Source organism: Stigmatopora argus, chromosome 13, assembly GCF_051989625.1.
Source record: "Stigmatopora argus isolate UIUO_Sarg chromosome 13, RoL_Sarg_1.0, whole genome shotgun sequence".
Lineage (NCBI taxonomy): Eukaryota > Metazoa > Chordata > Actinopteri > Syngnathiformes > Syngnathidae > Stigmatopora > Stigmatopora argus.
Window position 1 is genome coordinate 8,152,746 of NC_135399.1, and position 26,134 is coordinate 8,178,879.

The following is a 26,134-nucleotide window of genomic DNA, read 5'->3' on the forward strand; positions in this document are numbered from 1 at the left end:
TAACATTGTGTTTGGAGCTACTCGTTTATGGTCATGGGTTTCTTCTTCATTATTTAACCATGGCTGTGCTCACATTTCCCTTTCATTCATCAGTCACACTGTCTGGGGCAAAGGATTCATTCATTTTACAGACTGTAAGATAGTCCATTGATGCAATGAATGAAGCACAAATATATCATAGGGATGTCAAGCAACAGGTAAAAGTTTCCATTAACATCATGAATATGGTATATCCTCAAACAGCCTAGTTTTGACATTAAAAAAAGCCAAATTCTCAACAGTAGTAATAACACTCTGGACTCATGACCTTAAAACAATATTCAAGGTAAAACAAATAAAAAAATCAATTGATGCTAATTCAGTGCGCGATCAATGAATAATGGCAAGGATTATCTCTAGTTAGATGTAAAAACAAAATAAATCTGCCAGTAATAGAAAATACTTGATTTCAGTTGTTGCTACTAAGGTGGGCCAACCAGTTATTAGGTTTAGGAGGCAATTATTTTGTCATACAGGGATCTTAAGAGCCTGACACCCCCTACCCCCTTAATAAAATTACAATTTAAAAACTACATTTCATGTTTACTTTTATCATCTTTGTCTTAAACTACTTAAACTATGGAAAAATCAAAATTTGTGAAGGATGCAAAACCTTCACTGTTATGAAGGTTGATTAGTGGTGCATCTATAATAATATCGAACATCTAATTAAACAATTGTGTTTGCTTTCTACTTGTGGGGTACCATGGTTAATAAAATGACCAAATCCAACCCACATTTTAACATCACCATTTTTATTATACAGAGAAACAGTAAATGCAGCTGCCACATTTATAGGACATCAATAATTCAAATGACGTGTAAAATTGTGTAATTCAATTAACAAAGTATAAATAAGATATCATGCATATTAATCGAACAAAAACATTCTGCAGATTACTGTTCGTGATTTTATGTGTCAAAATATCATTGAGCCCAGTGTTTTATATATTTTTACTAAATACTCCATGAATGTAATGAATGAAAATTTCAAGATATCATTGAGCCCAATGTTTTATTTTATTTTCCTAAATAGTCCATGAAAGCAAAGAAAGATTTTTTTTACTGCAACGTAATAATCAAAGTCGTGTTCTCAACGACAGATGCACAAACAGTACAGTACATGACGAATAGTGGCCGACGAACGTGTTCGGCAAGTTTCGGCAACTTCCGCCAGGCTCGACATCGAGCACTCCCAGACTGCTTTATGTCTGGGACCAGAGACCATAGATAGAGAGAACGTAGACATTTCATTTAGCTGGTTGGTCCGTTCCCGCACCGGGTCCGCCATAATTAATGTGGCAACTTGAATGAATAAAGATACAACCTGTTATTCTGCTCCCTTTTTTTAAAGAAACCACTTTTAGATTGGAAGTATAAATACAATTCAATTTCCCAAATAATGTTAAATTTCAAATAAAATTAAAATAAAGCATAACCAAACCGTCTAGTCATGACTCATGAAATCTTGCTTTAAGAATTGGCCATTGGCTCCTAGTTGACACATTAAATATGGCGACAATGTCAACTTGCAATGTGTCCCTAACTGCGGCATCTTGGTAAAAAATCTCTATATCAACGAGCACGTTCAGGCGCCATATTGCAGAGCACTCCTCCCGCTCCCCTCCCTCCAGCCCGGCCGGGTCCCAGCAGCACAGAACCACAGCTGCGGTGGAGAGGGAGGCTACTTACAGACTGAACAAACGCTACTGTTGGGAAGGACCGGTGATACAGCAAAACCAAGAGCCACATCGTGGAAATTCAATGGGATAGATAAAACCTTTTTACGCCACCGTTTACTGATCGTCTTGGGACTTACGTCACTGTGCCACGGATAAAAGGTCATTTCATTTGTAGTTTTCTTTGAGAGAGAAGAGGTAAAACAGTCTCTGTCTAGCTTGTGTTTAGCTCAGCGGTGATGGATAATTGAAGCTAGCTAGCCGACGTTACTTCTCTGCCAGACGAGTAGCAGTAAGCGATCAATTCAGTCTGATGCTCGACTCTTACCATTGTTTAACACGGGCGGTCGTAATAGTATACAATATGATAGGCCGTGAGTAACAAAAACCACAAACTGAAAACGCCGGCGAATTGCTACTGGCATCAGCTGACGCTAGCTCGCTAGCTACACGTAAGGCGGCCACCAGCTTCGTGTGTCATTCTAGCATTTAATCGTGATAGAGTGGTCGTAGCTTAAAGTGCAACTTTTCCCGATTTTTAAGAAAGACTGACTGATTATTACGTTCTTTACTTTTTTTGGTCCTGTTGTCCGTTGATCGTAGTGTAGTCAAAACGGCGGCGTTAACGTGCTTCAACTTTGTTACATACTGTCAGAGACCAACTAGCCTCCGGATTTTCTTAAAATGCATCATCCGGACCCCACTGGAGACTCTGGCAGTGTTAGAAAGATGGCGCAGCCGGCTGTCTTTCACAGAAGGGGTAGCAACACAAGCAGCGGGAGCGGCTCCTCGCTGTCAACACCGGTGGTCACCAACAGTCACAGCTCGGTGGCTGAAGAATATCAACCCTCCCTGTTGATTCAATGCCAAACTCCTGCAGGCTCATCCTCTCCAGGTCCCCACCATCCTCCTTCCCACGGCCTGAGTATACACACCCAGGCCACTCAGTCTGCTGGTGCTCAGATGAAAAAGAAAAGCGGTTTCCAGATCACCAGCGTCACCCCTGCTCAGATATCTGTGAGTACCAACAACAGTATTGCAGAGGACACAGAAAGCTATGATGACCTGGATGAGTCCCACACGGAGGATCTATCGTCTTCAGAAATCATGGATGTTTCTCTTTCACGAGCTAATGATGTCGTGGGAGCGGAAAGGAGCTCCTCTGAGGAGACCCTGAATAATTTTCATGAGGCTGAAACTCCAGGGCTGCTGTCACCAAACCAGCCTTCACACCCACATTCACTGACTCAAACTCCACAGCATGGTGGGGCTATGGTGAATGGGACTGTTCATCGTCATCCTCATCATCAGAACCATGCCCAGGGCTACACCATGTCAACTGGGCCCACAAACGCCTCATCTACCCTTGCCTCGGTCATTCAGAAAATGCCTTCTCATGTTGGGGTGTCACAAGAGGTTGCCCCTGCAAACATTGTTTCTCAATCTGCGGGAATGGTGGGCCTGGGAGCCGCTCCTGGAATGCACAGCTCTGCTACAGGCACTGCAGTTAGTGTAGTTAATCCCCAGACCAGCAGTGTTAGTAATGTGAATAAGTTGAGCCCTGCCAATGTGCCTGTGAGGGGGGGTATAAGCACGAGTGCGAGCAACAGCTCTGGAGGCTTTCCCCTCAATGCGAAAAGCAGTGCTACGGGTGGTGGCGGTGCTTCCGTGGTATCTGGGGGCAACCTCATGACTAGCACCATGATTCAGCAACAACAAACTCTCAACTCTAACATCTCCCTGACTACGACAACTTCAGTTATTGTCGCCAGTGCCTCCGGAGGACCAAGTGTCTCGAGCGGAATCCATGGACGACACGGTCCCGCAGCGGTGCACTCTGCCACTGCCCCCGTTACCGTCTCGCCGGCGGTCGCTCCCACCAGTTCTCGCTTCAGGGTGGTCAAGTTGGACTCAAGTTCTGAGACCTTCAAGAAAGGCAGATGGACGTGCACTGAGTTTTATGACAAGGACACACCAAATTCCGCTTCTTCCTCATCTACATCCGATGCGGGCAGCACGCGCCAGTTTGTCTCTGAGAACTTTGCTGGGTGCTCAGAGAGGGAAAGCACAAGTGGTAGCTCTGTTAGTAGCACTATGAGCACAGTGAGCCATTATATGGAAAGTGGTGACACTGGGGGACCCTCAGTTTCCCAACATGGCCAGGAGTATGCCTCCCATCCCCAGGGTTTGCAAGCAGTCCTCCCTGGCGGCTTAACCGGGATGGGCGTGTCTCAATCACAGCCTTTAATAAACCCCCAAGACATAACCCATACAAACATCAAAACTAATATGGCTGCCTCGACCTCAAACATGAATCCACATTTACCTGTGCAAGGTCAACAGATCACCAGTGGGGTGCCTATTTCTGCCGTACCGCAGCAGCAGCTCACCTATGCCCAAGCTGTCTCCAATCAAAACCCAGGAACCACACAAGGTTTTGTGGGTGTTCAGCAACATCAGCTTGGTTACGCTACACTCCCCCAGCATCCATCTGCTACCCCGATGCAGTTGAGACCCCCGGAGTATGGCCAAGCGCATCAAGGTATTCCTCAAGCTCCCCCTTCCCCACATCTGTTGAACCAAGCTGGACTAAGTTCTTCAGGCCAAATGATGGGGGGGCTCCAGCAGTCACAGGTAATCCTCCAAAGTCAAGTCCCGCAGCCCACAACCTCCAATAATCCCTTTCATGTTGGAGTCACAGGTCTACAGCCTCCAAGTCACACTAGCCACCTTGATTGTCAGCAACAGAAACCGCAATCCCTTCCAACACAAATCCAGAACGCCGGTTTACCCGCTACGATTCAGAACCAAGTGTCTGCTCCTAGCGTCCCTCCATCTAATCGTGACACCCACGCCCACCCGCAAGTTCTTCATGTCGGTAACAATAAAATGCTACCACAGAGTGTTTCCCAGGACCTCAGCAGTGCACAGGCCATGGCCCATGCGGCTCAGGCTAGTGCCCTCTATGCTAGTCTGCCAACCTTCACTACCACTCAGCTGCAGGATGCCCAGCGACTCCTGCTTCAGCACCAATCTGCTCTACTGGGATTGCCGAAGCTTTCTGGAGGGGACGCAAGCTACGCTTTGAATGCTGGTCAGGGTCAAGAAGCCGAAGGCAACACTGCCATCGCCAGTGCCTTAAGTGCATCAGCCGGTCTCAAAACTCTGGATGGAGAAGAAGATGGGTAAGAGACTTTTCTTTTCTACTCCCATTTGTCAAATTCATATGTAACTTGTTGTCCAGTTTGGCATTTTAGTACAGCACTGCATGGTTGTATTTCCTTTCCCTGACTCAACTGGCATGGCGGAAAAGCCTTATTAATTCCTTAATTAGCAGACAGTGACCAGACACATCGTGTCTCTGTCAGTGGGACACAATGCAGGGCTCATCTGGGTGTAACACATCTTGTATTTATCAAGTCGATTTGACGTTTTAACTAGCCTTCCTTCTTCAATCCTGACAGTTTACATTACAGAGCACTACTTCTGTTACTTCTCGTCTTTAATGCAGGAAGAGTAACAGGGAAAAAAGTCTTTTTTTCTCATCTCATTTTCTGAACCGCTTTATCCTTATTAGGTTCGTGGGGGGTGCTGGAGCAAACTCCACACAGGTGAACGTGACTTGGATTTGACGCGCTAACCACTCGCACCACCGGGCCGCCCTGATTTTTTCCCCCCTTTATCTGAGGGTGACTGTTTGAGGAGGGAGATTTACTCAATCGCACCTTAAACCTTAACTCAAAGGTTCTTGATTTCATTAAGATCTTACTCTTGTCATAATCAGTCTTTCACCTCATCTGCTCTTCCTCCATCTCTATATTTTACCTTTGCCGATATTCTGCCTAATCTAAATGATTCATGATTTAAAGCGTATAGCTTTAGTTAAGCTTTTTTTTGACACCTGAATTCAAATTGTGAATGAAAGCTCCATATAAGGCTGTAGTATTTCCCACTCTGTAATTTAATGGATACTGAAGGTTGGCTAATAATATCACATGACGTGTAACTCTAAGGAATTTAAAATCTTGGGGGATCATTGGATTATTGTCTTTGATGATGACCAGAATTGGGGGTAAACTAAAGCTCTTGTTACAATTGAGATTGCCTTCAAAGATTGTCATTTTGGATTACTTTTGTCATTTTTAGCTAAACATTTGAGTGACAGACAGTTCTCTACATACCCAAACTGTGGTGTATGCTGACAGTTTATCTTTTTGATTTTTGCATTTTTTGTGCAATGTGCTTATTTCATTCTGAATTATTGCACTATAAAAAAGGATGCCTTCTTACAGCTAGTTTGTGTTCTAGTCAGTCTTGTATTACAGAAGGCACTAAATTGGAACTACAATCTCAGTTTGGGGCGTTGATTGTCAAACCTGCATGATTGTAACATTGTCAGTTTTTGGCGAACTACAATTTTTACTCCTTTTGGGTTAAGTTTAATTTTCTGGAAAAAGTATGGGACACTAATATTTAATTTTCAGTAGTGCTGAAAGCAGTGTAATTTTAATGTGGGAGTGAATTTTTGAGGTTACTGACAAGGTACATGCAGTTCTATTGTGAAATACAAAACTATTCAGTGTGCACTGAATGTCTAGGTGTCATTGAGGAGAGGCTTTTACTGTCTGGACAGAAACCTGTTTATAGATTTTCCTTGCTTAATCATCTTTTATATGTTATCAGAAATGCTGATGATTTGTCTTGTAGAATACACTTTGTGCTTCTATTAAAACAAAAGTATCCTAATTGTAAAGCAAAGCAATGTCCTTCTTGCAGTCATTGCAGTCTGTAGCTGTCCAAATATCGATTGGCAAATTAAACTATAGTAGTGTAGCAACATCCTTATTAAAGCTTTTTTTAAAATTTAATTTGGTCGATCATTGCGTTTTACAGTTGCCAAGAAACATGCTTGATAATCTGTTTTTATTATAATTATGGCCATTCTGACCTCTCAGAATTTCCCATTAACTGTTTATCATAGAGCCAAATCTACAGTCACTCTTTGGCACTTACCATTAATAAAGTTTTCAGTGTGCTCATTGTAGAGGAGGCAGTTTCTATCATCAACTTGATGACCTTCAGGTGGCTGGAATGTATATATAGTTTCTTTGTGGAGAGGTCTGTGGGCCGTTATAGACTTTTATAGCATGTGCTGTGGCTACTACTATGAAGATATTTGCAGACTATCAGGGAGGAGAGTATCCTGTAATTATATATGACACCAATAATTAGTGCAAATTCAAATGTTGCATTGTGTTATATGACTGAAATAGAGATTTTAATTGAATTGAATGTTTTTATTGTCATTATAGAAGTATAATGAGATTTACAGTGATTCTAATGAATGTACTTTGTGGTCAATATTGGGCAACAAGTGAGTGGTTAATGCAATACCCCAACTGCCTCCTAAAAATAAGCTAATGCAAAAAAAGAGTAGAACTAAAGCAGTTTGTTGTTATTTTAATCCTTTCTGTGTCAATTGGCAGCATTTTTACATCGTTTTTGTTTTTTTAAATGCATTAGATTAGCTGGTATCTGGGGCTTTTGACCATCTAATATTATTAAAAGAATCTCACTTGGGTATTTGTTCATATTGGATTTCCTCTGCTTTAGATTGTTTTTATTTTTTTACTATACTATAAATTCTGCAATAGACTGAAGCCATGAAGTGGCAAGGGATAAAAGTAGAGATGTCTCGATCTGATACTCAATATCAGCGCCCGATTTGAATATTTTTGTAGTATCGGATTTGGTCAGAATATGGGATGCGATCCAGTAGTCACGTGTTTTAGTCCGATCATACTTTATTGGCAAATATCTGTCCATGCCTATTACTCTTTAACAACTAATGTTTGTAACTGAGCATGGTGTAAAATAGAGAATTTATAGACTTTAATAAGCAATGCGATTTATCATTTAGTGGTTATATTTTGCATTGTTTTTACTGGTTTAAAAGTATGACCATTGGTATCGGCAAAATATATCTTGAATTAAAAATGTGATAAAAAATCAGTATCGGGATACCTCCGATCCTAATCAGATGCCCAAGCCACCTCATCTGACTGTTCAGTTTTAGTTTTTTTTCAAAAATATTTAACTGGAGTGGCTAATAAACAGCTTGAATCATAGCCTACTAAGCCCCTTTTGGGGGGATATCTGATGAACTGCGGCGAAATATCAACCAACTAAAAATATGTAGCGTAAGATTAGATTAACTAGCCTTTCAGTTTTTGAGGGGGAGGTCTCGTAATGCCTGTATACAGTAAAACCGTTGCATTATGAAAGTGAAAAATATTCCTTTCAAATGAGTTTAAAACTAATTGGTGTCGTGTCTCAAATGTTTCCGTTTTGTTGATCTTGTACCAGGCAGTAGAAAAGCAGTATAATCTTACCCCTGGCATTGCAGCCAGCGCATACTGGACCTGTTGCTCATTGTGTTGAGCTCAATGTGATCCCCACAATTCTCACACAGAGGAAGTGACCCAATCTGACCCAACACAACTTAGTCAGGCAGCAGGCCAACTGAAGCCGATTGAGACCATGACTGAGAACACAGCAGAGTATGACCAGATGGAACTAGACTGAGCATCGCTGGCCCAGCTCTGTTAAATCCTCCTATTCTCTTGCTAAGTGGATGTTTTTGTTATGAGTTTGCAGGTTTAAGTTTACGCTCCCCAAATCCCAAATTGGTATAATAATAACAACCATTGTTCACACATGCAGCCTTCTGCAGTAATTTCAGTTAGCCCCATTAGAAACTTGCAAATGTTCAACAAAGTTGCAGTTTTTTTATCACTTCATATGTGGTCCAGGAGCACGTGAGTAGAGGGATTCTCCAAAAGTAAACAACATTTGTCATTTGTTTTGCGTAAGCCCCCCCAACCTCACCTCCATTCTAACTACACAGGCCAACCCAGAGAACACCAGAAATAAACAACAGACTGGCGACTTGTTGTGTTAGTGGATATGTTTGCAATCTATTAAAACCCGCCTCTAGTGGCAGCTGTGAGATGAACAAGGAAATCCCGAGCAGTTGCCACGGGCCTCGTAACAATAGAGGTGAAAAGGTTTTCAGAAATGCTGGTCTTTTTTGTATCCTGTCAGTTACAACTGTAATCTTAGTATCAGACAGATTCCATCTGAAGTCAGAAATTGTCTATTATAACTGCTTCTGCTAGAGACCAATCTAGCAAACTAAATATAACTTTTAAAGAAGGCATTTAAAGAAAAAAAGCTTTGACCCATGTGAAGAAATCTATTTCAATCGCAGTTTGTATGGCTTCTTTGTTGTCTTTGCCTTCTTCCATTTGAAGGTTTGTTCTTCCATCAATACACTGTATTGTTTCAGTTAAAGTGCAACAGCAGCACTTATGACTTCTAATGGATGGTAATGGTTAGTATTTTTAGACATTAATTTATTCTGCAAAGATACAAGTGGCCAGAACGTTATGACCACTTGTCTTGAAAAAAACATACAGAAGCTGTATTCAGACTTTTGCATTTACTTTCAATTCTTAGTGGATGGAGTCCTACAATTACATGAACTCTGAACGAACAGTTGTCATTCTGGATTTGTGTGATCATTGCGGTGGCAGGATTTTGATTAAAAACATAATTGCGACTTTTCTGTCAAATAGTGAGTTTTTGCATTTCATACTTTGAAATGCATTATGCTAGGAATCTCAATGAAAGACATTTACTTTTAAAACAGACATTGGAATGTGTAGGTTCATTCCTCCATTGCGATAGAGACACTTTTGGCATGAGGCACAATGTCCACACAGACGCTTAGGTCTATTACTAGGGTTTACTTTTATTAGTTACCTTAATAGGCCTGTAACACCGCAAGAGGACGGATGTTAAAATTGCACTTTGTCTCAGACATTTGCTATTTCACAATCCTCTTGTTTCGGTCTTAATTAACCCTGAGACTTCTTTGTTTGCTGTTTTCTGGCCATTTGTTCATTAGTGTATATCACGTGTGTCAAAGTGGCGGCCCGGGGGGCAAATCTGGCCCACCGCATCATTTTGTGTGGCCTGAGAAAGTAAATCATGAGTGCCGACTTTCTGTTTTAGGATCAAATTCAAATGAAGAGTACAGATGTGGTTTAAATTTCCTGATTTTCCCCCTTTTAAATCAATAATTGTAATTTTTAATTATTTTTTTCCTGTGTTTTTAGTTCAAAAATCATTTTGTAAAATCTAAAAATATATAAAAAAGCTAAAATAAACATTGTTTTAGATCTATAAAAAACGGAATATTCAGGGCTTTTAATCCAGTTCTTTTAATCCATTTATAAAAAAAAATATCTAAATATTATATCTAGAATGGTCCGGCCCACGTGAAATCAAGTTGACGTTAAAGCGGCCCGCGAACCAACCCGAGTCTGACACCCTTGGCGTATACCATGTAAAATGATCAATTATGGGTATCTTGCCTGGTATATATTTTTTGGCCCATACATCTACATTAACTATATTTGGCCCAAAAATAGACGGAAATCATCAAATTCCAACCAGAAAGGCTGAGTTTGCAAACTAAGATATACATTTTATATACAAGTAATTCATTGCGCGTGCGGATAGATTTATTTTTGGTTGTAGTTGTCTGGCAATCATGCTGCCAAACACGCTGGCAATGTGCTGAATCATGCCTGGCATTCCTGTGGCTGCAACACTGTCCAGTTAAGCTTCAGATATGACCCCCTCTTGAGTGATAACTTGGATTTATGCGTCAATGCTTACCAACTTTACTCCTTTTTGTGTTCATTTGGTTTTCATACTGTTCTACCACTTAATAGTTACCACATGACACATCGTGCAATCTCTTAAAAAAGTGCAAAACTAGCTAATTCATGTGGTTAGTTGGTTTTAAGATAATGGCTGTTGCAGACATTTTGGCCCGAAAAGTAGGGTTTCAAAGTCCTCCATTCTTGCTTTGTGTAAGATAATCCTCTTCTCAATGCTGTGTTGCTGAATACAGAAAGTGACAGGAGGGGGTTGGTCGGAGTTGGTCTTACTTTTTCCTTCCCAATCTTAATCTTCACTTGTCTAGCCAGCTGCTTCTTTTTTTAATGTGGACTATGCTGTTCTGCTTTGGTTACTGTTTCACATTGGTCATTGCCCAACTAGAGAATGCTACTAGTGAAGCATCTGTTTGAATTCTACCTTAAGCATTCATCCATATCATATGGAACTAGATGTCATTCAAAGATGCACACACATTCTCTGTCTCTGAATATTTATCATACTCATTCAACTGCTAAAGAATGCAACGCTGCCCTCTTCTGGTGAGCAAGTGCTCAGCCATGTGCCCACACTGCTATAACATTTATTCTTAAACTTTAACCGCCAGGTCAGTAGACTCACTAACATGATGGGTCACAAAATGACTGAATAGTTCAGAACTATCTGTGGTCGTTTGAGTGCACACTAGTTCATCATTTTTTTGACTGCGTATATCAGGGGTGGGGTAACCGCTCCTCGAGGGCCGCTGTGGGTGCAGGTTTTTGTTCCAACTGATCCAGCACAGACACTTTGACCAATGAGATTTCTGCAGAAAACAAGAAGTCCCTGACTGCAATCCATTGATTGCACTTGTAGGACATTAGATTGGTGAAATTGTGTCCTTTTTGTGTTGGAATGAAAACCCACACCCCTTTGTGAAATAGTTGCCCACCCCTGGCGTATACTATTGTAATTGCATCTATTGGCTTACCAGAGTCTTTGTTTTTTCCTTTTGCAAACCAAGAAACGTGTATTAATGAACATTGCCATTCAATTATGTCAGTTTAGAATTAATTTCAGGTAAATGCCAATACATAAATGGGTCTTGTAGAAAAAAATGTCAAGTTGTTATTCATTCATTCATCGTCCGTACAGCTTATCCTCACTAGGGTTGTGGGTGGTGCTGGAGCTTATCCCAGCCAACTGCGGACAGCAGGTCGGGGACATCCTGATTTGGTTGCAAGACAAACGCAGCGCACAATGAAACAGACATCCACTCATGCTCACAATCATTTCACCACCACCGAGGAGTATTCGAACTCATACTGCCCGCATCAAAGTCAGGTGGACAAACCTTTGCACCATTCGGTCAACTTATTTTATATACCACTAAAATGCATGTTATTGCACACAGTAATGCAATTGACTTATCTGGACGTTGCTTCTTGTAATCTCTCATTTGCCATTTTGAAATTCAACACTTTTCCAACAAATATTCCATTTAACATTTGAACTTGTTAAAACAAAGTGGCAAAGCTTTACTACGTGTTCCATAGCTGGAACCACTTAACTATGACCAGGCAGTGACAGAAATACATGATCTCAAGTTTGTATTAATTGTCTGTTATTTTTATGGGTGAGTATGCATCATTTGAGTTTAAAATACGTTCTATTTTTCATAGCATTCAGGAAAAGTGGCACACTTGGAATTTTAACTGGTCATATTATAATTGACCACAGGGTGGCGCTGCTCACCAATTCTGTATGAAATTGAAACCAGTTGTTAAATTATCCTAATGAAATATGTTACTAATAGAATTATTTATTTAGATCTGATTGCATTAGGAATTTTGTTAAACCTGTTTTACCTGAACATTTGTAAAAGTATGACTAATATTAAAACATTTTTTTTAGTTGAGTGAGAATGAAGCAGAAAGATGGAGAAATTATCTTGAATTCTATCGTCTACCAAATGAAGTGTTTTTTCTTGGCAGATGGACATTATTTTGAACTTTTAAACTTGATCAAATATTTAAAGTAATGTGCTATAGTTATTTTTTCAGTCTACTGATTGATGAATTCAAATATACACTTCTTGCTTAATAATTTGTGCCTTTTTTAAAAAACGTGGTCTATGTGGTAACAACTAAACGGTCCAAGCCATGCTGCTTACTTGCCTTTAAGCTGTTCTTATGATAGCTTTGCTGCCGTCACAGCTTCGGGCCCTGACGGTGGAGTCCTATTTAGTTACTAATCCACTCCTAGCTGCATGTTGCCTTTACTCATGAACTTTTGTTGGGGCTCACAAATCAATCATAGAGTATATCATAAAGAAACATGGACTGTTTTCTACTTTTTTTAAGCCTCAGCATGAACGTTGCTGAAATTACTATAGCACTACCAATTCTATGATTTGGTATCCATTGGTGTAAAACCGTAACGTTTTGTTGCTTAGGTGGACGAGTGCATTTGAGGTGAAGTCGCTAAGAAATTGTCTTCTGGTTGCTGCTATTCTGTCCAGTATGAACATGAAGCGCCATGTGTTCTTTAGCTCTTAATCCCTTTAATGCTGGTTTTCACTCCACATTACTCTAAACTGCTGGTCACTCACTCTTATGTAATGTGCATCTTTTGTGTGTGCGTCTGTTCAAGTGTTTCATTGCTGCTGTCAGCAGAAGCAAGAGGCCCACCTACAATAATCTCCGTAGACTTGTGCCTCCACTATTTAGCATCTTTATCTTATAATTGTGGTTGATCTGAGTATAAAGTGAGTCATTGTCTTCTGTTTTGTTCCTCAAATGATCAGGTGATTGATCAAGACTGTTCTACTACAGCCTAGATGAATATTCTTTCTTCCTCCTCTGCCACCCTTTTCTAATTATGAATGGACAACTAATAGCATGCTGTCGTCAGCCCAAATGCTCCCATAGAACCAATCTCTCTTGATGGCTAAAGTGACCACTCATCATTACTGGCCTGCTCTGTGGCTGGCTCACTCAAATGCTCTGTGTCATTCTCCATAGTCAGGGTTTGACTATGGAAAATCCACTGCCAGGCCTTACTGGTAAAGTCTGTGCACTCACTAAACTATCAAACTACAGCCCTGCCAAAAGCCTTCACAATTCAACTACTATTCAATTGGCTTCCTTTTTGTCTATACTGAGAAGCTCAAAAAGTGGACAATCCTCAATTTAAGGTAAAATGTGTACATTTAAATACTGCACTGTTTACTTGTTGGCGAATGCTTACATACAGGGACTGCAGAATTATTGGGAAAATGAGTATTTTGACCACGTCTTCCTCTCTACGCACATTGTCTTACTCCAAGCTGTACAAGTTCGTAAGCCCACTACCAATTAAGCATATCACGTGATGTACATCTCTATACTGAGAAAGTGTGTTGCCTATTCTAATGACATCAACACTCTATATCAGGTGAGCATAATTATTAGGCAACATCCTTTCCTTTGGCAATATTTTTCAGAAGAGCGACTTGACAGGCTCCCAAAAGTCAAAAATATTGAGATATCGTGCAGAGGGCTGCAGCACTCTTTAAATTGCCAAGCTTCTGAAGTGTGATCATCGCACAATCAAGTGTGCAATACTCAGAGACAAGACAAGGTGGAGGTGGTATGGGCTGGTATCATCAAAGATTAGCTTGTGGGGCCTTTTTGGGTTGAGGATGGAGTCAAGCTCAATTCCCAGTCCTTAATGCTAGTTCCTGCAAGTCATCTTAAAGTAATGGTACAGAAAGAAGTCTGCATCCTTCAAGAAAAATAGGATTTTTATGCAGGACAATGCTCCATCACACGCATCCAAGTACTCCACAGCGTGACTGGAAAGAAAGAGCCTCGAAGAAAAACTAATGACATGGGCTCCTTGTTCACCTCATCTGAACCCCATAGAGAACCTGTGGTCCTTCCTCAAATGTGAGATTTACAAGAAGGGAAAACAGTGCGTGTCTCTGAACAGTGTCTGGGAGGCTGTGGTTGGTGTTGCACGCAATGTTGATCATAAACCGATCAAAACACTGACTCCATGGATGGCAGGCTTTTGAGTGTCTGCAAAGAAAGGTGGCTAAATTGGTCACTGATTTGTTTTTGAATGTCAGAAATGCATATTTGGGAATGTTGAGCTGTTATATTGGTTCCCCTGGTGAAAAAAAACATTTGAAATGGGTATATATTTGTATTTTTTAAGTTGCCTAATGATTATGCACAGTATTAGTTACATGCACACGCAGATTCTCCTCCTAAAATAGCTAAAACTAAAATTAAAAAAACACCAACTCCCAAAAATATTCAGCTTTGATATTAATGCATCTTTTGGGTTCATTAAGAACTTGGTTGTTGTTAAATAAATTCATCCTCAAAAATACTACTTGCCCAATAATTCTGCACTTCCTCTAGTAGCACATTTATCTTTACATCACAAAGATATAAAATGCTGACTAACGGCACTACCGGTCTTGGGTAGACATATCAACCATGTGTATAATCTGTCTGCAAACTTTTAACAAAAATGTGTCCTCAGGGTTTTCCTGAAAACCTACCTTAAACTTATGACATTTGGCTTTGGCAAACTATTTGGACTAAGTATTTGAAGCCAGTGGTCATGCATGAGGTTCCTGAGTTAGGTAACGGTCTGGCCCTCACCAAAATGATGTGACACTGATTCATCGCGACAGATCAAGTCTGTTAGGACAAGTAAAATCCCCAGCTTTGTCCTCTTCGCGTACCTGTTATTTCTTGGCAGGCGGTGGCTGCGCCAGTCAGTGTCTCTGTGAGTCTGTTATGGTTTCTCTCTGGCAAGGTTTTTAGACATCTTTATGCTGTCTTTCAATGAGACATGACAAGATAAGACCTTGTGGTACCCATGTGGTTTCTCAACTGTCACGTACAGGAGTGAAATAAGCGCTAAGGTGGAAAAATTACTTTCTAGTAAGATGAGGAAATTATAACTATAAACTGCTTTTGCAGAGATCTTATTAGCATTTTGCACCATCTATTCTAACCATAAAAACCTAGGGAAAATGCTGTGTATCCGGAAAGTATTTACAGTGGTTCACTTTTTCCACTTTTTATTTGATATTTGACACTAAATTCCATATGGACCTTAGCCTCAAGTCTTTATTAAGTATGATGTCACAAATGTAACACACCCTTCTTTAGCTATTGCATCCATTCTTCTTTGTCACACCTCAAGCTTACATCATCATTTTGGATGTCGATCCTGGGTAGATAGGCATTTTTTTGGATCTCCCCAGAAATCTTTGATTGAATTTAAATTTGAGCTCTGGCTGATAGGTTGGAAGATGAACCTTGGAAAATGTGATTTAGCCAGTCCTAACCAAATTTGAAACATCTGCATTATTTGAAATCTCATCAACAGCTAGATAAGTGCGAATGAAAATCTTTTTTTCCAGGTTATTGTCATTTATATAAGCAAAGTGCACTAAAAATGAGTCTGGCTGTGGTTGGTTCAAAGCAGGGCTCTGGCCTTCTGTGGAGTTTGCATCTTCTCCATTTGTTGGGTTAGATGTTTCTCCAGGTATGTTCACTTCCTCATAGTTTAAAAGCTGTTTCTTGGGTTTTGAAGTATATATTAGTGTATTTATAGATCCTTAGGTTTTTAAAATATATTTATATATTTTACTGTACACTTACTGGTAGAAGGCTTGTGGTGGAGGAGCAGGGAAATCATTGGGCCACAGGCTAATCTCTGTTGATAGTTTATGTAACTCGCTGTGTCACATGATCACGCGTCACTACTCACCCTGCTTCTGTCTGGTAATTCAGCCCACAGTCATTCAAACACGAATAGATGACGGAGGGAAATGGGGAGAACTCACACAGGAACTCGTGTCAACCTGAGTTTTTATTTTCTAACGCCTGTGCGGTTGTTACTATTACTAATCCATCTTTAGGGAGCTTGTTTAGAGCCCATCCTAAATTTGACCACAAAACAGGATTTTTGAGGGGAGGGCAACCTTAAAGGTGGCCGAGACCCACTTTTCTACTTTGGATTTCAAATGTTCCTTCAGTCCGAAGACTCCATGAGAGTGCGCAGTGTCCGTGTTCAGGGCCATGACGAGATGGCAATGAAGCTTTTGTTCTGGGAGCTGGAGCAGCATCTCAAAAGGTAAACTAAGAGACGGTTTACTGTAGCGCTGCCTAGCCAATCACCACAAGATCTGCACACAAAAGGCTCCAAAGGCCGTATTGTGTGTGGCTCTCTGTGAACTTTCTATTCATTCATTTGAGCGCTTGTATGAACATGGAAGGATGCTGTCACAAACGGACCATTGGAAATTGGTGTCCTAATGATAGTGTTTAATATATCTGTAGTAAATGCAAGGAGTTTTTTTTTCTTCCCAAAATTACAAATTACTACTATCACTAATGATTCTACTAAACTGTGAACAATTAGTCATTTGTGCCATGGCCTGGCTAGCCATATTTAGATTGTTTTGTTATTTTGCTACCACTGTGCCACCCTTATGTTGCTCCATCTGGTCCCACATAGTCTACTACTCGTCACCATAGTACAGTAAGACACAAAGCAGTCAGTCAGTGAGTGTCTTCTTGATGTGATCATGACTCTTCAAATCAGATTTTTTTTTTACTTTCACTAGATTGTTGCTTTTGCAGTTGGTGCTCCTGCATTATATATGTATGGGCCTTTTGTCTGGTAAGCATGATTTACAGGATCATACAAATGTCATATTTTAAATCGTTTGACACACCGGTCCGTGCAAAGCAGCATGATTTTGGATCGACCAATCTGAACAGGGCCCATTCTTATCGCAAAGAAAAAGTAATCTTTTTTTTTTTTTTTACATTATCAGTTTTGCCTAAAGATCCAGCTTCCATAGTCGGAAGTGACTTTTTGAAGTCAATTGGTCTTTACTGCGATGTCTGCTTTTCGCATATCTTGATTTTTCATTCAAGCATAGCTTAACAAAGGCGAGTTTTGACAACAAATATTTGCCTAAAATGTCATAAGCTTCCCTAAAAAAAATCAACCTAACCTACTTAGACATTTAAAATGATGTCCTGTTTTTGAAAATTTTAAAAAAGGGAACCTCTGTAATTTTCCACCCAACTGAATGGATTGTTGGAGAAAAATACTCAGTTCGATGTCTCAGTGCCCCTAAATATATATTAGTCTGGAGACCTGTGTCTTGTTTCATGTCTCTTGCCGGTTGAGCTGCTTTTTTATATGCGAGCCCCCAATTCTATTCTACCTGACACCCCAAGTTTTGTGGCCTATTTGGGTCCCTGCAATTGGCTTCATGTCTTGATCATTCAAAAATGAATGAATGATTGAATGAATAAATAGATAAAGTGCCCGGAAGGGCTCAGTGACTTAGACACTCTTACTAAGCTGTTTAGCTTAAGTTGTTTCCTGGAAGATGACATCAAAACAATCCTTCAGGTGCTAAATTTAAGCATTACATGTGCTTAGTACACCAGTATAGGAATAGCATCCTTTTTCTGTCCACGCATGAATTTCAATTCTCTAACTCCATGCTTTTTTCTCTTTGGATGGCACCATTAATGTTAAATAGGCTATTTTGTGACATTCATTGTAAAGAACGTGTGTGCTCGATTGCATTTTGGGGGGATAGAGGGTTGACATATGCTTGTTGAAGCTCTATTTTTTGTCTAGTGAAATGTTAAGCCCATTAGAATTATTAGAGTTGTTGTGCTTGGTGGAGTTTGATGTGAGGTGCATCATCAGAATGGCTCCTGGAATAAGAAATGTTAAGTGAAGGAGTAGTGTTGGATCTAGGTGTCATTACAGAATTTAACTATTCTTTCTGTACGGTTTGTGTGTTTAACCTAAGAGTTTCAAACTTGGGTTGTTAGCGGAACTGGGTGATGTCTTGTCCGTATGAGATTGTGAACATCTTTTATGTACTGAGACTTCAGAGCTCTTTCAAGTAAAACTTCAATATTCAAAGAGGATAAAGGGATGACAAGCTTATTGAGGCTGATTATTTTGTTTTGAATTTGTTTTGGTATAGCTGTGCCATTGTGAAAGTGCTATAGATATAAACATTTTTTTAACATACTCATTCATTTTCCAAGCCGTTTGGCCTCACCAGGATTGTGGGGGTGCTTGAACTTTTGCCAGCCAACAACAGGCAGAGTACACCCTGAATTGGTTGCCAACCAATCACAGAACATACCATGCATGCTTTTGGGATGTGAGAGGAAACCAGAGTACCTGGAGAAACCCACACAGGCATGGAATTCAGGTCCCCTGCCAAGGATTGAGCCCTCGATCTCAGAACAATACGGTGGACATGCTAACCACTCGTCCACTGTGTTGCCTACTTGACGTACTGTACTAACTTAATTGAGATACTTGGACGATTGTTCATTTGTTAGTATATTCAATACTCCTTGGGAAGTAGTATCGTATCTGGAAGGTATTGGGAATTTGGAACTGGAGGGTTACATTCCTCTTCTGTACTCACAAAAAATGTCAATTAGTTGTTGGAAAGATGCTAGTCTATCTCCATTTTGACTGCTGTTGGTGTCTTTGAGCAATGCACCATCCTTGCCATGTTATGCCTTGAGGTTCAATCCGTTTTGACTGGGAGAGGTTTGCAGCGATCCCTGTTGAAAGATGAGGAGTTAAAGTCAGTCCTCCAAGTTGGAATGAATGTCATCTATCATTGTCATTAACATTTGGTCTGTCCAATATTGTAGGCGTCTTAAGTGACCCTCACAAAATATACCGTGCCGTACAATCCCCACACGAGGGCAGCCAATTCATGTTATTTGATGCCTCAATGGTAACTCTATTGGTACCGTTTACATAGCAATATATAGTTACATGAATATTATGTCGTAAAATTACATTTGGAAATGCACCTTTTTAATGTTTTAGCATTTTTTTGTGGGCCACGTTTGTATACCAAAATAATAATAATGTGGCCTACATGCCTCAAGATGGGGTGACCAGGTATGACAATGCGAATATATGCCCTTTTATCTGACAAACTGCAACCAAAATGTCTCATCCAGTTCTCCCCGGTTTCATCCACCCCATTTTGTGTTCCGCGAATATTTTATGCAAATATATCAGCTGAGCGGCAGGTGGGGGCGTTGTCTACATAAATTATGCCAACGAGCTCAATCTCGACCAATCGGCGACCGACACTCCGAAAGACGTCAGGGTAGACATCACGCGAGCTTGCCCAGAGCTGCGGACGTCGTTTGTTGAGCTCAGTACGGTACGGTCCGGTCCAGCCCAGCGTAGCTGAGCTGACCTTGAGCCTTGTTTCTAGTATCGTCTGCTTCTTTTATCCGAGCCTCTCGCGTGGATGCGCCTCGGAGAGGTGGTGCTGCTGCGCCCGTGTCGGGCTACGGACTGGCTTTGTCCGCATTCCCGGGCTATCGAAGCAGCATGAATACGCCTTGCTACACGGTGGCTATGGATCTAGGCGTCTGCCAGCTCCGAAATGTCTCCATTTCTTTCTTGTCGTCGTTGTTGAGCGCAGACAGCTCCCACGTAAAGCTCGATAACAGGTAAACGATCACAATTAGCTATTAGCTAAAAGATTGGTTTTTCCCCTCTTTTTTTTTTTCAAGCTTTTTTTTTCCGCCTCACCTGCTACCGCGTTGGACGCTCAACAACGGGCACATCTGTGGGGGAAATTGGAATCTTATAAAAGGATGTTAATGTTTATATATGTCGTGTTAAGCTGTAATACCTTATTTTAAAATTTAATTCTGTTGTGTTTTTTTGTTACAGCTCGTCGGGGGCCAGTGTAGTCGCCATCGATAACAAGATTGAACAGGCAATGGTGAGTTTAGACATTTAACTACCAGCACTACACAAAGTAAAGCTTGCTTGATTAATGGAGTTTTGTAGCTATTATGTTGCATGCAAAATTGCACTTTCAAAGAACATTTGGTGTCAAGATGGGAGTCGACTTCAAGGCGGTGGAACTTTATAATGTTTGCATGGACTAGGAAACAAAATGACTATTTCGCGTCGTGAACCCATTCATTATGGTTGGGTTTTGTTCTTGTTTAACGTTTCATGCGTAGGTTTCTTTTTTAATTAGCGAAGTCTTTCGACCAAATTGCTGTGTGTCTTTTGTGCTATTTCGTTGTTGTCGTTACTCAGCTCTGTTGCTAGGCAAGTCGAAATGCACACAAAGTAAAAATATCCAGTGTGCTGATTGGCTGAATTTTCCAAACAGGCAGTGTTGTTAACGTATGTGGAATTTTTAGTTGGGAAGTAATGCCACATTGAAGTGACGTGGACTCAACCGGTCAAAACTGTTTTACATTAATAAATTCAAATAGTTGAAAAATAACATCACAACATAGACTTGTAATCTCTTTGAAAAAAGTTCCTCTTTATTCACAGATGTTCATTTTTTAACCATTAAACAACATTCAATGTGTATTTAGTTTATCAAAAATAATCAATCCTATCCAAAACCTGCTAAGTGATACAGTATACATTGACTCAAATTACAAATTGCATGTCCGCCGAGCATTAAACTAAGCAAAATAGTTTTACACATTCTTAATCATTTAATCTGCAATCCAAAGGTTTAAAAAAATGCTGCAAATTGTGTGAATTTGCAAAAATTCAGCTTGTTGCAATTTTGGTTAATTTTTCTATAAAATGATGTATTGTAAAAAAAAAAAAAAGTTTAATATAAATCAAATAGCCCATTCGTAATGGTCGTTAGTGAATTTGAGATCGTAGATTTGAACAAAGTGTCATAAGGAAATTTATTAATTTAACGCTTTATTAAGGCGTCCAGGAAGGCCTGAAAGTGAATGAATTATTTTTTCACTCGCTGTCCACCCTCTCAATTCAAATGGATTGGAAGTCTATCCCCGTCAATGGCAGCTAATGAGTTAACTCATTCATTATGGTTGACGCCAATAGCAGGAAACAAGTTAAATGTGTCAAAATGGATTTGAGCTGTGCGAATGTAATAACACACCTGACCTATGTATCAGGACCTGGTCAAGAGTCACCTGATGTATGCCGTGCGTGAGGAGGTGGAAGTCCTTAAGGAGCAGATCAAGGAGCTGATTGACCGCAACTCCCAGCTGGAGCAGGAGAACACTCTTCTGAAGACGCTGGCCAGCCCGGAACAGATGGCTCAGTTCCAGGCGCAGGTCCAGACCACTTCCCCGCCCGCCAGCTCCTCAACGGCTGTCGCCTCGGGTCCTGCGTGCGCCCTCGCTCAAGCCGCATCGCACACCTCTGGGCCCTCGGCGTAGTCCGGCAAGCGCAAACGGGCGGACTCGACACTACTTCTGCTAACGCAAGCGAGCTTACGGCGAAGAGTCGATGCCGTCGATTCAATAATTTGCACATATTTATCCCGAAAAAGGATGCATCCAATGGGACAAGTGCTGCACAAGGCGACAATCCTGCGACTCATTGAACATTTGCCAAAAAAAAAAACATGGACATCTCAGCTAGAATGTCTTTTTCAAACCATGAGCAGATCCACATACTTTCAACACGGATGCTGAAAAGATCACTGTGCCTGTGTGTGGATTTTAGCCGATGTCAATTTTACTATGTTACATGTGACAGAATGGCAGAAGAGGTTTTTGTTTTTTTGTTTTTTTTCCCTCTTATTACATGTTGTAAATAAATGTCTCTCATGCCTGTTATCTGATGTCACGTTGAAAGAAAAGGCCTTTCAAGAATGACATAACGAATGTTAGCAAGTATGACCAAGTCCCCATCTGGAATGGGGGGGCTCGTAAATATACAGCGGTATGGATTGTGTTACTTTGCTTGGATGGAACAAACGAGATTTGTTTTCTTATATTTTCAGTATTTGTTTTCACATTGCTTAGCTCTGCAGTGGCATGGAATTGAAACATTGTCTGGCAGGCGAAAGATCATGTATATTTCTGTACAGTGTAAGTAAACATGTAAAATAGTGAGAGGAAGAGAAACAACAGACTCATCATTATCTTGGTCACGCAGCGTAAGCGATGACGCGCTTGCCTTGCCCAAACTGTTGTCTATTTTTAAAAGCTTGTATTTTCAGGTTCTAAAGGAGTTTGGTTATTTAAGCTAAAAGGTGCAGCCAACAATGTTTGTCTATAACTGCCACTGCGACTTTCACTCTTACTGTAAGACCAGTTTCCCCCCCTTTTCTGATGTATTGCACTTTTTTATGATTTATTTTCCCCATTTTTTTGGACTGAGATACTTCTGGATGAACGGTTTATGAATATCAGCATTACAAAACACCAATTGCAGCTTCTGGATTTTTTTTTTCTTCCATGACATTCTTTGTATTGGTTGTATGCTCATGTTTTCTGCATGTTTCTGGATGAGAAGTTGTATCATAAAGTACTGCAATTGCACTTGAAAGCTGCACTTCACAACTTTCATTAAAATGCTAACTCAGTACCCACTGACGGTTTCTTTTGTGGTGACCTTTACATTTTTTGTGCCATTTGATGGTGATATGTAAGCACAAATCAAATCTTCCCTTCTTTTTTTACAGTTTTGGGTATTCATAACACATTGCTGTGTGTATTAAGGTCATAAAATGCATTGCGCTCATTTCAGTTATCAAGTTAAGGGCTAACACTTAAATTTTGGGGTATGTAGAAAAAAATATACTCAGTTAACTGTTAATTTGAAATGTGTAAACTTAGCCCTAGCCTCACTTGATGCCTTCAAAAAAAAATGCCGACATCAGCGATGTCGGTCGGCCACAACCTCTAGCTCAGTTGCCTGCACCGCATTGCACTGTCATTGTGTACTTAAAAAAAAAAAAGCAGGTTTTTAGGGCAACAGTGGCTGATCTATCACCCTCAATTGCAGCTGTTGCATTCATTAAAATGATTTCTAATACCTGATTAAAATGGTGCAAGTGTTATAATCAGGTATCTAGTGAGTTCACCTTAAAGAGCAGGGAGCAGATCATAAAATCTGAATTCTCAATCAACATTTATTAGAATAAAAAGTCTTCTTTACACAAGATAGATGAACATTAAAACAGGCTGGAATGGCACATCTGCAGGAATTTCTGGACGCATGCGTGCTTTAACAGTCTCGTGTTTGTTGCTGCACGCACTCGTGTGCACACGTTCATCTGTAGACATGAGGAGCAAGACACAGCTGGTGTGGTTTTAGACTGTCCATAGAAAAGTGGTCAGTACCACACACTGCAAATGCAAATATGGGGAGTTGGCGGTGGCCCCGTTGGCTGTGTGTGGGACCTTTTGAAGGAGGCAAGGGGGGTTTGAAGTTTAACCTCGGCAGGCTCATGAAGGCAGTTGGTGTTTTCTCGATCACATTCCCATACGGATACTCTGGATGATCTGAAATATGGCTTAGAAGACAAGTAAATAGCCTTGTTTTAGGTGGTTTAATAAGATTTTCCTGATATTTTAACAAACGAATAGGTTTCACAGACTGCTATTTGTAGAAAAAAGCCCCAAAAGAACATAATATTTCTTCAATGACCATCCTTGTGTTTCACCGAATATTTAATTTGAAATTAAGGCTAGTAAGTTAAACCTTGATCTCATTAGTTCATAATTCATTTTCCCAAATGTGGTAAAATATGTTATGTATTAAAACATCAGGAATAAATTAACTTGCCCTCATTTGTTATATCACAAAAAAACAAGCATTTTAGTAAGGGTTTGTAAACATTTTATTTCCATAAAATGAAGCGATGTTTAACCTCAATTCATGCTGAAACTAATTAAAAAAAGATGTACGAGCTACATACCTGATCCACACACAACAAATACAAAGAGAGCAAGCAGCCAGGGGCCCACTGGATATTTTTCTTCCTGTGGTCGCTATGGGAAACACAAAAACAAATGCACACATGCAAACACTATCATTATCATTAGCACAGTAACACCAAGACAATTTTTGTAAAGAGCTAATAGATTTCACTTTTATTCATTCATATTTCTCATGCATTGACTTGAAACTCAAGAACATCCATTTTCAGAATATTATTGAATTACGTTCAAATATAAAAATGGAAAATTCATACTCAGATATACACTTTTGATTCAAACTTGTGAATTGATGTAAGTTGATAGATACTAAAATATGTTCCATACTTAGACTTCTACATACTCTTTTTAACCTTTACTTCAAGAAGACATTAAGTTTGTGTTACTTGATTGTACTGAGTGAATTCTTGTGAATATAAACTTTAATTATTCAAACGACTTTAATCTGAAGGATGGTGTTGTTGGGATGTTCTCATACATGAAATCACCTGCGTTTTTTTAAATTAATTTTATTTTTATTATTATTCTGCTGTCACTTTAAATGAATTCATCACTAGTAGACGTCCAATCCATTTGAATAGGAAGGGTGGCAGGAACACACCCACTTCAAATGGATTGGACCACCACTGTCAATGGCAGCCAATGAGTTAATTTCATTCCTAAAAGCATGATTTGGCATAAAAGATCAGCAAGATGATTCAAAATAAATAAAATTACCAGCCAGTCATCACTCACAGCTGGAAAGGATGGCGACAGGGGTAAGTAAGCATGTCACCCATTCGGGCTAATATCATCATACTGACAGTTAATGGGCTCACCAGCGTCTTGGCCACGTTCCCTCTCTGCGTGATGTTCTTGCTGTGTTTCTCGTTCGCCATGCGGATCCGTTGTTTGGCCACCATCTTCCTTTCCCTAACGTAGGTTGGAAAACCAGCCGGTTTTAGTCTTTTATTTTTGCACTATATTTAGTAATCGGAAATATGTAGGCTGGATGACGCTCGGTTCCAGGAGCATTAAGATAGAAAAACAGCAGGATGTAACAGGAAACACAAATGCTTGCTTTCAAAATAAAAATTTGAGACCGCGCGTGGTGATGGATAACGAAATTTAAACACTTGTCATTTTGGGGCTTGAGATGGATTGTTTGACATAAAGGTTTTGTATTGTGAAAATCTGTCCAGAAGTGAAAGAGTAACTATGGCGACTTTCTTTACAAAACTCAAAATTGTAATGAAGCAAACGGATTGGTTGATCTTATTGGCTTTTTTGAAAGGATAACGAGAGTGATTGTTAAACAAGACTTTAATAGTTATTTTAACTCAAAGTTGTAGACATGATGAACATACAGCATACCACTTTTCATCTGCATGCCTACTGTGACAACATTAGGGGTGCCAAATGTGTTAATGTAATCCATGTTTGAAACCAGCAAGAAAACGTATTTTTTTAAAAAATGATGCTGATATTGCATTATGTTGTGTTCAATTGTGTGCAATTACAACTGAGAAAGTCAAAATAATGATAATAATGTGATCAGAAACTGGGCCCAATCACGTCATTCTCGGAAGATCTAAATCAGATACAAAAGATCAGTTTTTTAAAATGGGCACTTATTTGCAAGTATAAACTCATTGGCTGTCATTGATGGCACTAGACCTCTAATCCATTTTGACTGGGAGTGCTGGGAGCATTTATTTAATGGCAGCCATCAATGACATGCCAACACCTGTACACAAGAAATGCGAGAAATATGCTCTTATAAAATCCACTGGAAATGAGAAGAGGCATGTTACATGTCACGTCATGTTAGCCTGCCAAATTCCCTCCATATTCAGATTTGAATATATTGTTATTTGTTTCAAATGTACTGTAATTATTTTCTGTATAAAAATTAAATTTGTTATTAAAAAA

At 40.0% G+C, this 26,134-nt stretch overlaps 2 protein-coding genes across 5 annotated transcripts; one reads left to right on the forward strand and one right to left on the reverse strand.

The window, feature by feature from the left end:
- The first annotated feature begins 1,615 nt into the window (after nucleotides 1-1,615).
- Nucleotides 1,616-22,868, forward strand: tsc22d1 (TSC22 domain family, member 1). 3 transcript variants are annotated; one of them, XM_077616594.1, is made up of 3 exons: nucleotides 1,616-4,903; nucleotides 20,214-20,265; nucleotides 21,446-22,868. In XM_077616594.1, exons 1-3 carry the CDS (start codon nucleotides 2,403-2,405, stop codon nucleotides 21,710-21,712), a joined length of 2,820 nt encoding a protein of 939 aa, XP_077472720.1. In that variant the 5' UTR covers nucleotides 1,616-2,402; the 3' UTR covers nucleotides 21,713-22,868. The 3 variants fall into 3 exon arrangements, with proteins under 3 accessions (XP_077472720.1, XP_077472722.1, XP_077472721.1); XM_077616596.1 differs by lacking the exon at nucleotides 1,616-4,903 and adding an exon at nucleotides 16,239-16,586; XM_077616595.1 differs by lacking the exon at nucleotides 1,616-4,903 and adding an exon at nucleotides 17,534-19,987.
- Nucleotides 22,869-23,397: 529 nt separating this feature from the next.
- On the reverse strand, nucleotides 23,398-25,284 carry serp2 (stress-associated endoplasmic reticulum protein family member 2). 2 transcript variants are annotated; one of them, XM_077616598.1, is made up of 3 exons: nucleotides 25,042-25,284; nucleotides 24,205-24,277; nucleotides 23,398-23,788 (listed from the first exon to the last, which is right to left on the reverse strand). In XM_077616598.1, the coding sequence occupies exons 1-3, from the start codon at nucleotides 25,123-25,125 to the stop codon at nucleotides 23,556-23,558; spliced, it is 390 nt and encodes a 129-aa protein (XP_077472724.1). In that variant the 5' UTR covers nucleotides 25,126-25,284; the 3' UTR covers nucleotides 23,398-23,555. The 2 variants fall into 2 exon arrangements, with proteins under 2 accessions (XP_077472724.1, XP_077472725.1); XM_077616599.1 differs by having other exon boundaries at nucleotides 23,621-23,799; nucleotides 25,042-25,281.
- Between the last annotated feature and the right edge of the window lie 850 nt (nucleotides 25,285-26,134).